The sequence below is a fragment of the Colobus angolensis genome, unplaced genomic scaffold (assembly GCF_000951035.1).
Source record: "Colobus angolensis palliatus isolate OR3802 unplaced genomic scaffold, Cang.pa_1.0 Scaffold83, whole genome shotgun sequence".
In the NCBI taxonomy this organism is placed as follows: domain Eukaryota; kingdom Metazoa; phylum Chordata; class Mammalia; order Primates; family Cercopithecidae; genus Colobus; species Colobus angolensis.
The window spans coordinates 4076509-4088292 of NW_012122154.1; the positions used below are offsets into that span (position 1 = coordinate 4076509).

An 11784-nucleotide genomic window follows, 5' to 3' on the forward strand; every position below is an offset into this window, starting at 1 on the left:
GTCTCAAAAAAAAGAAAAAAAGAAGTCATACTCCACAGTAAAATTGGGTTATATCCATCAGAAAGTTAAAAGCAACAAGCATGCTTCACCAAAACCTAAATTTGTTAACTACAGAGTTTTTTAATTGGCAGATCTCAGAAAAATATATTGTTCCTTGCAATAAGTTTATAATAAAGTTGTAAAGTTTAAAATGAAGTACTAAACAAATTCCCAACACATAAGACAGGATTTACAAAACAAAGTGGAGAAAATATTTTATCAAAATTTGTTAGAACTTTTCAAAAACATGAGGGCTCCTGATATATTTATTATAAAATGATTTCTAATCAACTTTTTAGAAACTCCTAAAGGAAGGTATTATTACATGTTTGATTAACCTTCTTCTTAAGGCAGGCTTTGGAAATAAAATCTGGGAATCTATGGGGCAAATCATTTTAAGTTGAAACCCAAATCTCATTAATTCTTACTGCTTTTTACTAAAGCCTAACCTGCTGAAGTCTCAATGTGAGATAAAACAAAAAACAAATCTGTAATCCCAGCACTTTGGGAGGCCGAGGCAGCGGATCACAAGGTCAGGAGATCAAGACCATCCTGGACAACACGGTGAAACCCCGTATCTACTAAAAACACAAAAATTAGCTGGGTGTGGTGGTGTATGCTTGTATTCCCAGCTACTTGGGAGGCTGAGGGAGGAGAATCGCTTGAACCCAGGAGGCAGAGGTTGCAGTGAGCCAAGGTTACAGTGAGCAGAGATCTCGCCACTGCACTCCAGCCTGGCGACAGAGCGAAAATCTATCTCAAAACATAAATAAATAAATTAAGTAAATTAAGTAAAAATATTAAAAGCGCCAGGCGCTATGGCTCACGCCTGTAATCCCAACACTTTAGGAGGCTGAGGCAGGCAGATCACCTGAGTTTGGGAGTCTGAGACTAGCCTGACCAATACGGAAAAACACTGTCTCTACTAAAAATACAAAATTAGCCGGGCATGGTGGTCCATGCCTATAATCCCAGCTACTCGGGAGGCTGAGGCAGGAGAATAGCTTGAACCTGGGAGGCAGAGGTTGTGGTGAGCTGAGATTGTGCCATTGCACTCCAGCCTGGGCAACAAGAGTGAAACTCTGTCTCAAAAAAATAAATAAAATAAAAGCATTAAAAGCATAACTGGACAAAACAAAATTTTCCCAGTAGTCTAAAACAAATTGTTTCCATTCTAGATCATCAATGTCTTCCTTTATCTTTGATCAGGGAGATATGGTAAGACTGACATATAGTAACACTGACACGAACCAAAATGTTTCAAAACAACATATATGTGTAAGGGAAACAACTTGCACAACGGCAGCGATGATTTTCTTTTACCTATACTGCTTTTTGCAAGTTTGCTTCCAACAGTTAGTTAAAATATAAAATTATTATTGGAAGCTGTGTGCGGTGGCTCATGCCTATAATCCCAGCACTTTGGGAGGCCAAGGCGGGTGGATCGCCCTTAAATCAAGAGTTTGAGACCAGCCTGACCAATATGGTGAAACCCCATCTCTACTAATACAAAAAAATTAGCCAGGCATGGTGGTGTGTGCCTGTAATCCCAGCTGCTCGGGAGGCTGAGGCAGAAGAACTGCTTGAACCCAGGAGGCGGAGGTTGCAGTGAGCCAAGATTACGCCACTGCACTCCAGCCCGAGGGACAGAGACACACACTGTCTCAAAAAATAAAAATAAAAATATTGTTGGAATCAACAGAACTAAAAAACAACACAAACATGAACATAAGAATATAAAATACTGAAAGGTACTGATATTTACCAAATATCCACTTACCCTTAAAACTAATATTCCTTTGGTACATATTTGGCTGAATCAAGAGGTTTTCTCTGCTTGAAATGTATCTAGGTAACATCTCTATCCCAGGGAAAACATGTAAAACCCAAAACACTAATGCTAGCTAGCTACCAAGTACTATTGTTTTAGTCAGCATGACCAAATCTTCCTAAGGAAGTCTGTTACAAACCCTTCAATTTCTCACAGAAGCCTACTGTTAATAGATTTGGATGGCCATATACTTGCAGTATTTTTAGTGATACAAATGCTACATTTAAGTTCCAGGTTCACTCTTCTAGAAAAAAGTGGAGAAGTAGATACAAATAGGTAAACACAGTCAGCAATAAGCAATGTGTCTTCAAGAAATGTCTTCAAAAACAAAAGTATTTCCCCCCCACTCCCGGAATTAAGTTAGGTTCCACTCAACTATTAATCATTGCTAAACTGGCAAATGCAAAGACACTGCCTTTCTGCCAAAGCATCTTCAGTCTTTTAAAATGAGGTTGTTTGGCCGGGTGCAGTGGCTCATGCCTGTAATCCTAGCACTTTGGGAGGCCGAGGCAGGCAGATCCCGAGGTCAAGAGATCAAGACCATCCTGGCCAACATGGTGAAACCCTGTCTCGACTAAAAATACAAAAATTAGCTAGGCATGGTGGCACGCACCTGTAGTCCCAGCTACTTGGGAGGCTGAGGTAGGAGAATCGCTTGAACTTGGGAGGCGGAAGTTGCAGCGAGCCGAGATCGTGCCACTGCACTCCAGCCTGGCCACAGAGTAAGACTCCGTTTCAAAAAACTAAAAACTAAACTAAACTAAACAACTAAACTAAACTAAACTAAAATGTTGCTTATTTCATTTTGACTGTCTCCCAAGGAAGAAAACACAGAGAATATCGAAGAAGGGATCTGTATGTTCCTCTATTTTGACTCTACAATATTTTTGTACTGTTTAGAATTTCAACCAATGAAGAAAAACATATAATGCACACATACAAACATACAATGCTCTCTGTAAGCCAACTAAAAGCGTTCATGTGTCTCTGGGAATATTATGTAATGATTTATTTGCATGCTACGCTACCATATTGTGTCTCCAATTTTCTCTAAACTTATTTTTACCATTATTGACTAGTTTAAATTATGTGAGTAGATTCCTCAGATTTTTTTTTAATTTTTATTTTAGATGGAGTTTCCCACTTGTTGCCCAGGCTGGAGTGTAATTATTGCAATCGCAGCTCACCGCAACCTCTGCCTCCTGGGTTCAAGCAATTCTCCCGCGTCAGCCTCCCAAGTAGCTGGGATTACAGGCATGCACCACCATGCCTGGTTAATTTTGTATTTTTAGTAGAGACAGGGTTTCTCCATATTGGTCAGGCTGGTCTTGAACTCCCGCACTCAGGTGATCCGCCCGCCTCAGCCTCCCAATGTAGTGGGATTACAGGCGTGGCTTTTTTTTTTTTTTTTTTTTTTGTGAGATGCAGTCTTACTCTGTCACCCAGGCTGGAGTGCAGTGGCGTGACCTTGGCTCACTACAACCTCTGCCTCCTGGGTTCAAGCGATTCTCCTGCCTCAGCCACCTGAGTAGCTGGGATTATAGTCACATGCTACCATGCCCAGCTAATTTTTGTATTTTTAGTAGAGACAGGGTTTCACCATGTTGGCCAGGCTGGTCTCAAACTCCTGACCTCAGGTGATCTGCCCGCCTTGGCCTCCCAAAGTGCTTGGGATTACAGGCATGAGCCACCACGCCCAGCCTCCTCTACTCTCTTAAGAGAACATGACATATGCTGTTTTCGCTAAGAATCCAAAAAGAATCACTAGAAAGATGCACTTCTTACTGAAACTCCTTTTAGTGTTTTAGTCTTAGCACACTCTTCTGTATTCCCATACCCTACAACAGTTAACAATTTTTACAGCCTTAATGAACTACTCTATCAAGAAACAAATATTCTGAGAATACTTTTTAGACTTCCTTAAAAAACTAAACAGCGTGGCTGGGCGCAGCGGCTAACGTCTGTAATCTCAGCACTTTGGGAGGCTGAGGCGGGCGGATTACCTGAGGTCAGGAGTTCGAGACCAACCTGGCCAACATGGTGAAACCCTGTCTCTACTAAAAATATATAAAAATTACCCAGATGTGATGGTGGGCGCCTGTAATCCCAGCTACTCTCAGGAGGCTGAGGCAGGAGAACAGCTTGATCCCGAGAGGTGGAGGTTGCAGTGAACTGAGATTGCGCCACTGAACTCCAGCCTAGGCGACAGAACAAGACTCTGTCTCAAAAAGAAAAAACACCAAAAAACAAACAAACAAAAAAAATAAGCAGCTTTACAAATGCTACACTTAAGACTTAGGCATTTTACTGTATATCAATTTTACTCCTCACCCCTCCAAAAAAAATGGTAATCCAGCTAATGGTAAACATGTTGAAGTCTTTAGAATGAAATATACTGATGTCTGCAACTTACTTTGAGATAAATGAAAACAAAAGATAGATTAATGGATAAGTAGATTACAAAATACATAGCTTTTTTTTTGAGATGAAGTCTTACTGTCTCTGTTACCTAGACTGGAGCGCAACGGCACGATCTCAGCTCACTGCAACCTCTGCCTCCCGGGTTCAACCGATTCTCCTGCCTCAGCCTTCCGAGTAGCTGGGACTACAGGTGCACGCCACCACACCCAACTAATTTTTTATATTTTTAGTGGAGATAGGGTCTCAAACTCCCTATCTCATGATCCGCCCGCCTCGGCCTCCCAAAGTGCTGGGATTACGGGTGTGAGCCACTCCTCCCAGCCCAATTTTTTTTTTGAGACAGGGTCTCACTCTGATGCTCAGTCTGAAGTGCAGTGGTGTGATCACAGCTCACTGCAGCCTTGATTTCCTAGGCTCAAGCGATCCTCCCACCTCAGCCTCCCAGGCAGTGGGGACCACAGATGTGCACCATCGCGACCAGCTAATTTTTTTTTTTTTTCTGTAGAGAAGGGGGCCTCACTATGCTGGATACAGCAGATATTTATTGTAGAAACTAGGTGTTAGATACATGGGTGTTCACTACAATTTTTTCAACCTTTCTGTGCTTGAAAATTTTTCATAATAAAATGGAGGAGGAAACATTAAGAATTCCAGCCCTTGACAGCTAGGAACACTCTGCAGCTTGATGTACTCACATCATTTATGAATAATTGTAACTTTAAGTCAGTAAAAATTACACTGAAATACAAAAGCCATGTATGAGCCAGGCGTAGTGGCTCATGCCTGTAATCCCAGCACTTTTCGAGGCAGGAGGATTGCTTGAGCTCAGAAGTTCAAGACCAGCCCCATTTTACACCTGAAGCAACTCAGGCACGGAGAAATTAACTCATTTGCTAAAGGTCACAAAGCAACATTAGGATTCCACAAAGTTCTAACTAAAGCCCACGTTCTGTTTTCGTGAACAGAGGTGAGGCCACAAAGGAGTCAAAATATGTGGAAGTCATTATTACCATGTGTTTTAGAGAAAGATTTTGAAAATTGTCAGCGGTCACAAGGTAGGTCAGTGATGATGCTGTAAAGGAAACCAAATTGTCCTTGGAACCAATTTCTGCTAGGTTATACCATCAAAAGGGTAACAGATTAATCAGTTGAATTTCCACTAAAACATCAGTTAGAAGACAGGAATCTTTTGTAAATTATTAAAACAGTGCCAAGTAGGAAATGAATAAATGTACAGATTTGGGGACTCAGTGGACAACACAAATAGGATAACCTAGGCAAGTAACTTTAATACAAACGAAACTTTGTAATTTCTTAAGTCTTCAACCAGGTCCCATAGAGTCTAAAGCACTAATACCAATGTGATTTTTAAAAATTTTAAACTAAGCAACAGAAACAGCTAGACATGCTCTAGGAACTAGTATCAACTCCATCCACTCACTAAGCAGAAACCTTTGACATTTCTCACTTAGAAGCTTACAACTGAAGACCCCACCACTGGAAGTACCTACCTTTAGTGGTTTGAGGCCTATGTACTCTTCATTTTCGAATTCTGGGTTAAGGGGAGACAGATTCACACACTGGAACGACTAGCCAACAGCAAAGTGTTCTAATCAATGATGAACACTGCGGGCTTCCACACAATGTTAACACGCTGAATGCCAATTCCTCACAACCCACCCTAAATGAGGAAGGACTGTTAGACAAATAGCTCACCTGGGGAGTGGACTCCGACTCAGAGACCGCTTGCTTAGGAAAGGGCTGCTGGACCGCCTTCGACCATAGGGACTGGGCGATCGCCCGCTGTAAGAGCCGCTCCTTTCGTAGCTGGACGACCGTCTCCTGCTATAGGGACTGACAGACCTCTGTCGCCTACTGTAGGGGCTCGGTGACCGGGTGCTTGACTGGTAGGCCGAAGGCTCTTTGTAAGGGGGGCTGATCGACTGCCTTCTCGAGGTACTTCCAGGACTTTTCTTGTAGGAGTCATAATTGCTCGAGGTATGAGATCTTGGGGGACTAAGGTCATAATCTTGGCCATAAGAAGCTCCCGAGGGGCTATCATCTTGCTTGGAGCTGTCAGACCACTTCCTGTGGGGGCTCCTGGATCTCCGTTTGGGGCTGTCCACTGTTTTGTAACTTTTGGGTGTTTCCCTTTTTCGATGACTTTTACTCCGGTCTTTGTGCCCAGACTTCAGCTCTCGTTCTTTCCTGGTCTTCTCCTTGTGGAGCTTGGATGACCTGGATTCCTTGCTGCTGCTTTTGGCTACCTGTGCCTTCCCATAGTCATCAGTCTCCTCATTCGAACGCTTTGAACTTCCCGATATCCGGTCCTTCATCGATCCCGACTTGCTGGAGACTTCCTGGCTTTTTTCTTTTTCGGTCTGTTTAGCTTTTAGTAAGTCCCGGGAACGCCTGTGCTGGTGGTGACGATGTTTGTGCAGGCGGTCGCTCCGATCTGATCCACGACGTTCGTCGTTCTCCCTTCTGTCTAGTTTGAAGGCCATGTCATCGGAGAAGGTGTCGGAATCAGAGCTGATATCATCATACTCCACCAAAGGTTTGATAACCGTGCCCAGGGATGCTGCTTCGGGGGTCACCAACCCCATGTCTTTGGAGTGTTTGGACTTATGCCGCTTGTGCTTCGACACCAAGCGGTGACGCTCTCTGCTGTTAGAGCTGCCGCCTCCCGATGACGGCTGCAAAGTTCCAGAAGCTCCTCCACTCCCGTCCTTCTTGCCCCCATGTCTCTCTGAATTGGGCATTCCCTTTCCCCTGACCTGAAGAAGGGAAAAAAGTTCCCCAGCACTCCAAAAAGCAACCCCCACCCACCCCCCCAACCCCAACTCCACGCCCACCAAAGCGCCCCAGGAAGGGGGTGGGGAGGGCAGGGACCGTAGCCCAGGCTCCTCCTCCCTCCCGACTCCTCAGCACCCTCCTACATGAGGTGGGGGGTGAAGGAGCGAGGGAAGAAATGAGAGTTCCTCGGCAGTGGAGTTGCGAGACAACGGGGAGCTGCTCAAGTCTGTTTCCTTTTCTCCCCCCGCCGAGCCAGTCCTCAGGCCCGGGGGCCAGGGAGGTCGAGGAAGTGAGAAGCCGACGGCCCGGGGCTGTGGGGCCGACTCCGGTTCTGGGGCCCTGCGAGGACTACGCGGGCCCTTCCCCTACCCGGTAGCCCGGCTCAGGGCGGCTTCCTGTCGCCGGGATCCCGCGGCCTAGGTGCCTCACGCCCCCTTTGTCCCTCGCTCCTGAGAGAGCCCCTTTTCTTGCCTCCGTTTCACCTCCACACCACACATACACTCTCCCTCACACAGACTCAGTCACACACTAGATTAAACCGAAACGGCACTCGGAGGAGGGGGGAGGGGCAATCCCACAAATCGTCGCGAAAGTCCAGTAGCCTCTCGCGATGTTTCATGCTTCGCTTTCACCTCATTCCGCTGCTTCATCAAACAACGCGAGATCAGGTCCCAAACTAGAAACGCGTTTCACCTGACTCTCGCGATGAGCTCCCTCTCCCTATTTGAACAAAGCTTTATTGAAACGGAACAAACCGAGTTTTTTTTTAACCAAAACTTTATCGATAACTGATTAAACAAACACTCCCAAGCTCTGTGACAAACTAATTTTAACTTCCTTTTTAACAAAACTTTTAACTACCAGGATGACTTTGTTTTTTGTTTTCTTTTGAGACGGAGTCTCGCTCTGTCGCCCAGCCTGGAGTGTTAGTGGCGCGATCTCGGCTCACTGCAACCTCCACCTCCCAGGTTCAAGCGATTCTCCTGCCTCAGCCTCCCGAGTAGCTGGGATTACAGGAGCCTGCCACCATGCCCGGCTAACTTTTGTGTTTTTAGAAGACACAGGGTTTCACCATGTTGGCCAGGCTGGTCTCGACCTCCTGACCTCAAGTGATCTTCCCGCCTCGGCCTTCCAAAGTACTAGGATTACAGGCGTGAACCGCCGCACCCGGGCGTTTTTTTGTTTGTTTGTTTGAAACAAGGTCTCTCTCTGTTGCCCAGACTGGAGTGCAGTGGCGCGATCTTTGCTCACTGCAGCCTCCACCTCCGGGGCTCAAGCAATCCTCCCACCTCAGCCTGCCCAGTACTTGGAACTATAGAGTCGCGCCACCACGCTGTGCTAATTTGTTTCTATTTTTCGTAGTGATGGGGTTTCGCCATGTTGCCCAGGCTAGTCTCGAACTCCTAGACTCAAGCGATCCTTGGTCTTGAACTCATAGACTGAAACAATCTGCCAGCCTGGTCCTCCCGAAGTGCTGGGATTACAGGCTTGAGCCACCGCACCCGGCTGAGATTATTTTTTACAGAGCAAAAGACAAATGTGGGGACATTTCAACCCAAGTCCCTGAGTGTTTTAACAGTGCTTCCAACATATAGGGTGTGTGCTACGTGCCAAGCATTTTACATTCATTATCTCTAATTTTCACAAGTATCCTGCAAAACACGAGATTTTCATCCCTATTTTATAGAAAAGGAATCCCAGCCTCAGGGAAGTTGAATCATTTAGTCCAACAAGTGCCACAGTTAACATTCAAATTCATGTCTTTTTGAGACTAAAGCACAAGCTCTTCCATCCTATGGCGCTATCTCCTCAACCACCAATCTTTGCTTCAAATCTCAGAACCTAAAAGCTCATCCCATCTTGAGATCCTGCCATGGCTGTTACTGGATAATTTAGCCTTTCATTCTCATATGAAAGATTATAATATGAACAAGAAAAGCATAGTATTAACTAACAAGAAAATAACATCCTCTTACACTGGCCCCTCATTTATTACTTTTAAAAACTTTTACATACCTTAAGTCATTCCATCTTCACAACAGTCCTCTGAAATAGGTTGTGTAAGTGAGAAAACTAAGGCATGGAGAAGTGAAGGGGCTTGTCCAAAACTGAGAAGTTCAGTTGGTAAATTCAGGACCAGAAAACATTCTGAATTAAGGTAAACTCCATTCTCAAAAATCGCTCTCTTTAAACGTTCTTGTTCCTTTTGCTCACAGGGCTATCCAAAACATTTTTTAAAAAAACCTAATTGTGTGTGTGTGTGTGAAGGGTCTTGCTCTGTCGCCCAGGCTGGAGTGCAGAGGCACAATCATAACTCACTGTAGCCTTCACCTCATGGGCTCAGGTGATCCTCCCACCTCAGCCTCCTGAGTAGCTGAGACTACAGGTGCAGGCCACCAGCCCAGTTAATTTTAACTTTTTTGTAGAGATGGAGGGTTCGCTATGTTGCCCAGTCTGACCTCAGACGCCTGGGCTCAAGCAATCCGTCCACTTTGGCCCCCAAAGTGTTAGGATTACAGGCATGAGCCACCATGCCCACCGTCCCTAAATGATTGAGTCCATAAATACTGGTTCTAAAATAAAAAGATCAGGCTGGGCACAGTGGCTCACTCCTGTAATCCCAGCACTTTGGGAGGCCGAGGCGGGCAGATCACAAGGTCAAGAGCTAGAGACCATCCTGGCCAACATGGTGAAAGCCTGTCTCTACTAAAAACACAAAAATTAACTGGGCTTGGTGGTGCACGCCTGTAGTCCCGGCTACTCGTGTGACTGAGGCATGAGAATTGCTTGAACTCAGGAGGCAGAGGTTGCAGCAAGCCGAGCCATTGCACTCCAGCCTGGCAACAGAGCAAGACTCTATCTCAAAATAAATAAATAAATAATAAAAAAAATTAAAAAAAATAAAAAGACCAAGTTTTCCGTGACAACTTTTTGATCTTCTATGGAAGTAAAAATGCTATCAAGAAAAAAAGTGGCTGGGAGCGGTGGCTCATGCCTGTAATCCCAGCACTTTGGGAGGCCAAGAGGGGAGGATCATTTGAGGTCAGGAGTTTAAGACCAGACTGGCGAATGCAGTGAAACCCGGTCTCTACTAAAAATGTAAAAATGGGCCGAGTGCGCTGGCTCACTCCTGTAATCCCAGCACTCTGGGAGGCTGAGGTGGGCAGATCACGAGGTCAGGAGATTGAGCCCATCCTGGCTAACCCAGTAAAACCCTGTCTCTACTAAAAATACAAAAAAATTAGCCAGGTGTGGTGGCGGGTGCCTGTAGTCCCAGTTACTCAGGAGGCTGAGGCAGGAGAATGGCGGGAACCCAGGAGGTGGAGCTTGCAGTGACCGGAGATCACGCCACTGCACTCCAGCCTGGGCAACAGAGCAAGACTCGTCTCAAAAAAAAAAAAAAAACAATTAGAGGCCAAGCACGGTAGCTAATGAATGTAATCCCAGCACTTTGGGAGGCCAAAGTGGGCGGATAACTTGAGGTCAGGTGTTTGAGACTAGCCTGGCCAACATAGTGAAATCCTGTCTCTACTGAAAATACAAAAATTAGCCAGGCGTGGTGGTGCTTGCCTGTAATCACAGATAGTCAAGAGGCTGAGACAGGAGAATCGCTTGAACCCAGAATGCATAAGTGAACCAAGATTGTGCCACTGCATTCCAGCCTGAGTGACACAGTAAGACTCTTTGTTTCAAAATAAAAATATATATATTTATATGTATAAAAAAATAAATTAGCCGGGCATGGTGGTACGCACCTGTAATTCCAGCTACTTAGGAGGCTGAGGCATGAGAATCACTAGAACCTGGGAGGCAGAGGTTGCAGTGAACTAAGATTGTGCCATTGCATTCCAACCTGGGCGACAGAGTGAGAATCTGTCTAAAAAAAAAAAAAAGGTGGCTAACAAAAAGGAAAAAGGGCTGAGTGCGGTGGCTGACACCTATAAAACCAACAATTTGGGAGGCCAACATGGGAGGATTTCGTGAGCCCAGAAATTGGAGACCAGTCTGGGCAACATGTTGAGACCTCTGTCTCTACAAAAAAATACAAGAAATGACAGGCCAGGTACGGTGGCTCATGCCTGTAATCCCAGCAATTTGGGAGGCTGAGGCAGGCAAATTGCCTGAGTTCAGCAGTCTGAGACCAACCTGGGCAACTCGGTAAAACCCCATTTCTACTAAAATACAAAAGAAATTAGCCGGGCGTGGCAGCGTACGCCTGTATTCCCAGCTACTCGGGAGGCTGACGCGGGAGAATTGCTTGAACCCGGGAGGCAGAGGTTGCAGTGAGCCAAGATTACACCACTGTACTCCAGCCTGGGCAACAGAGCGAGACTCCGTCCCTACAAAAATAAACAAACAAAAGCAAGAAATTAACCAGGCATGGTGGTGCTTGCCTGTAGTCCTACCTACTCTGAGGCTGAGATGGGAGGATCACTTGAGCCCAGGAGGTCAAGGCTGCAATGAGCCATGATCATGCCACTGCACTTCAGTCTTGGTAATAGAACAGGAAACTGCCTCAAAAAAGAAAAGAAAAAAGAAAAACACTGGCCGAGCATGGAAGCTCAAGCCTGTAATCCCAGTACTTTGGGAGGCCGAGGCAGGCAGATCACCTGAGGTCAAGAGTTCAAGACCAGCCAGACCAACATGGAGAAACCCCATCTCTACTAAAAATACAAAAATTAGCCCAGTGTGGTGGC

General features: G+C 45.5%; 1 protein-coding gene across 1 annotated transcript in view; it reads right to left on the bottom strand.

The window, feature by feature from the left end:
• Positions 1-7632, bottom strand: part of CDK12 (cyclin-dependent kinase 12) — a 104870-nt gene extending 97238 nt beyond the window's left edge. The window contains exon 1 of the mRNA XM_011929955.1: positions 6008-7632. Within this exon, the coding sequence (XP_011785345.1) occupies positions 6008-7053 (1046 nt within the window). The 5' untranslated portion in view covers positions 7054-7632. The remainder of the gene's footprint in view (positions 1-6007) is intronic.
• Positions 7633-11784: the final 4152 nt, after the last annotated feature.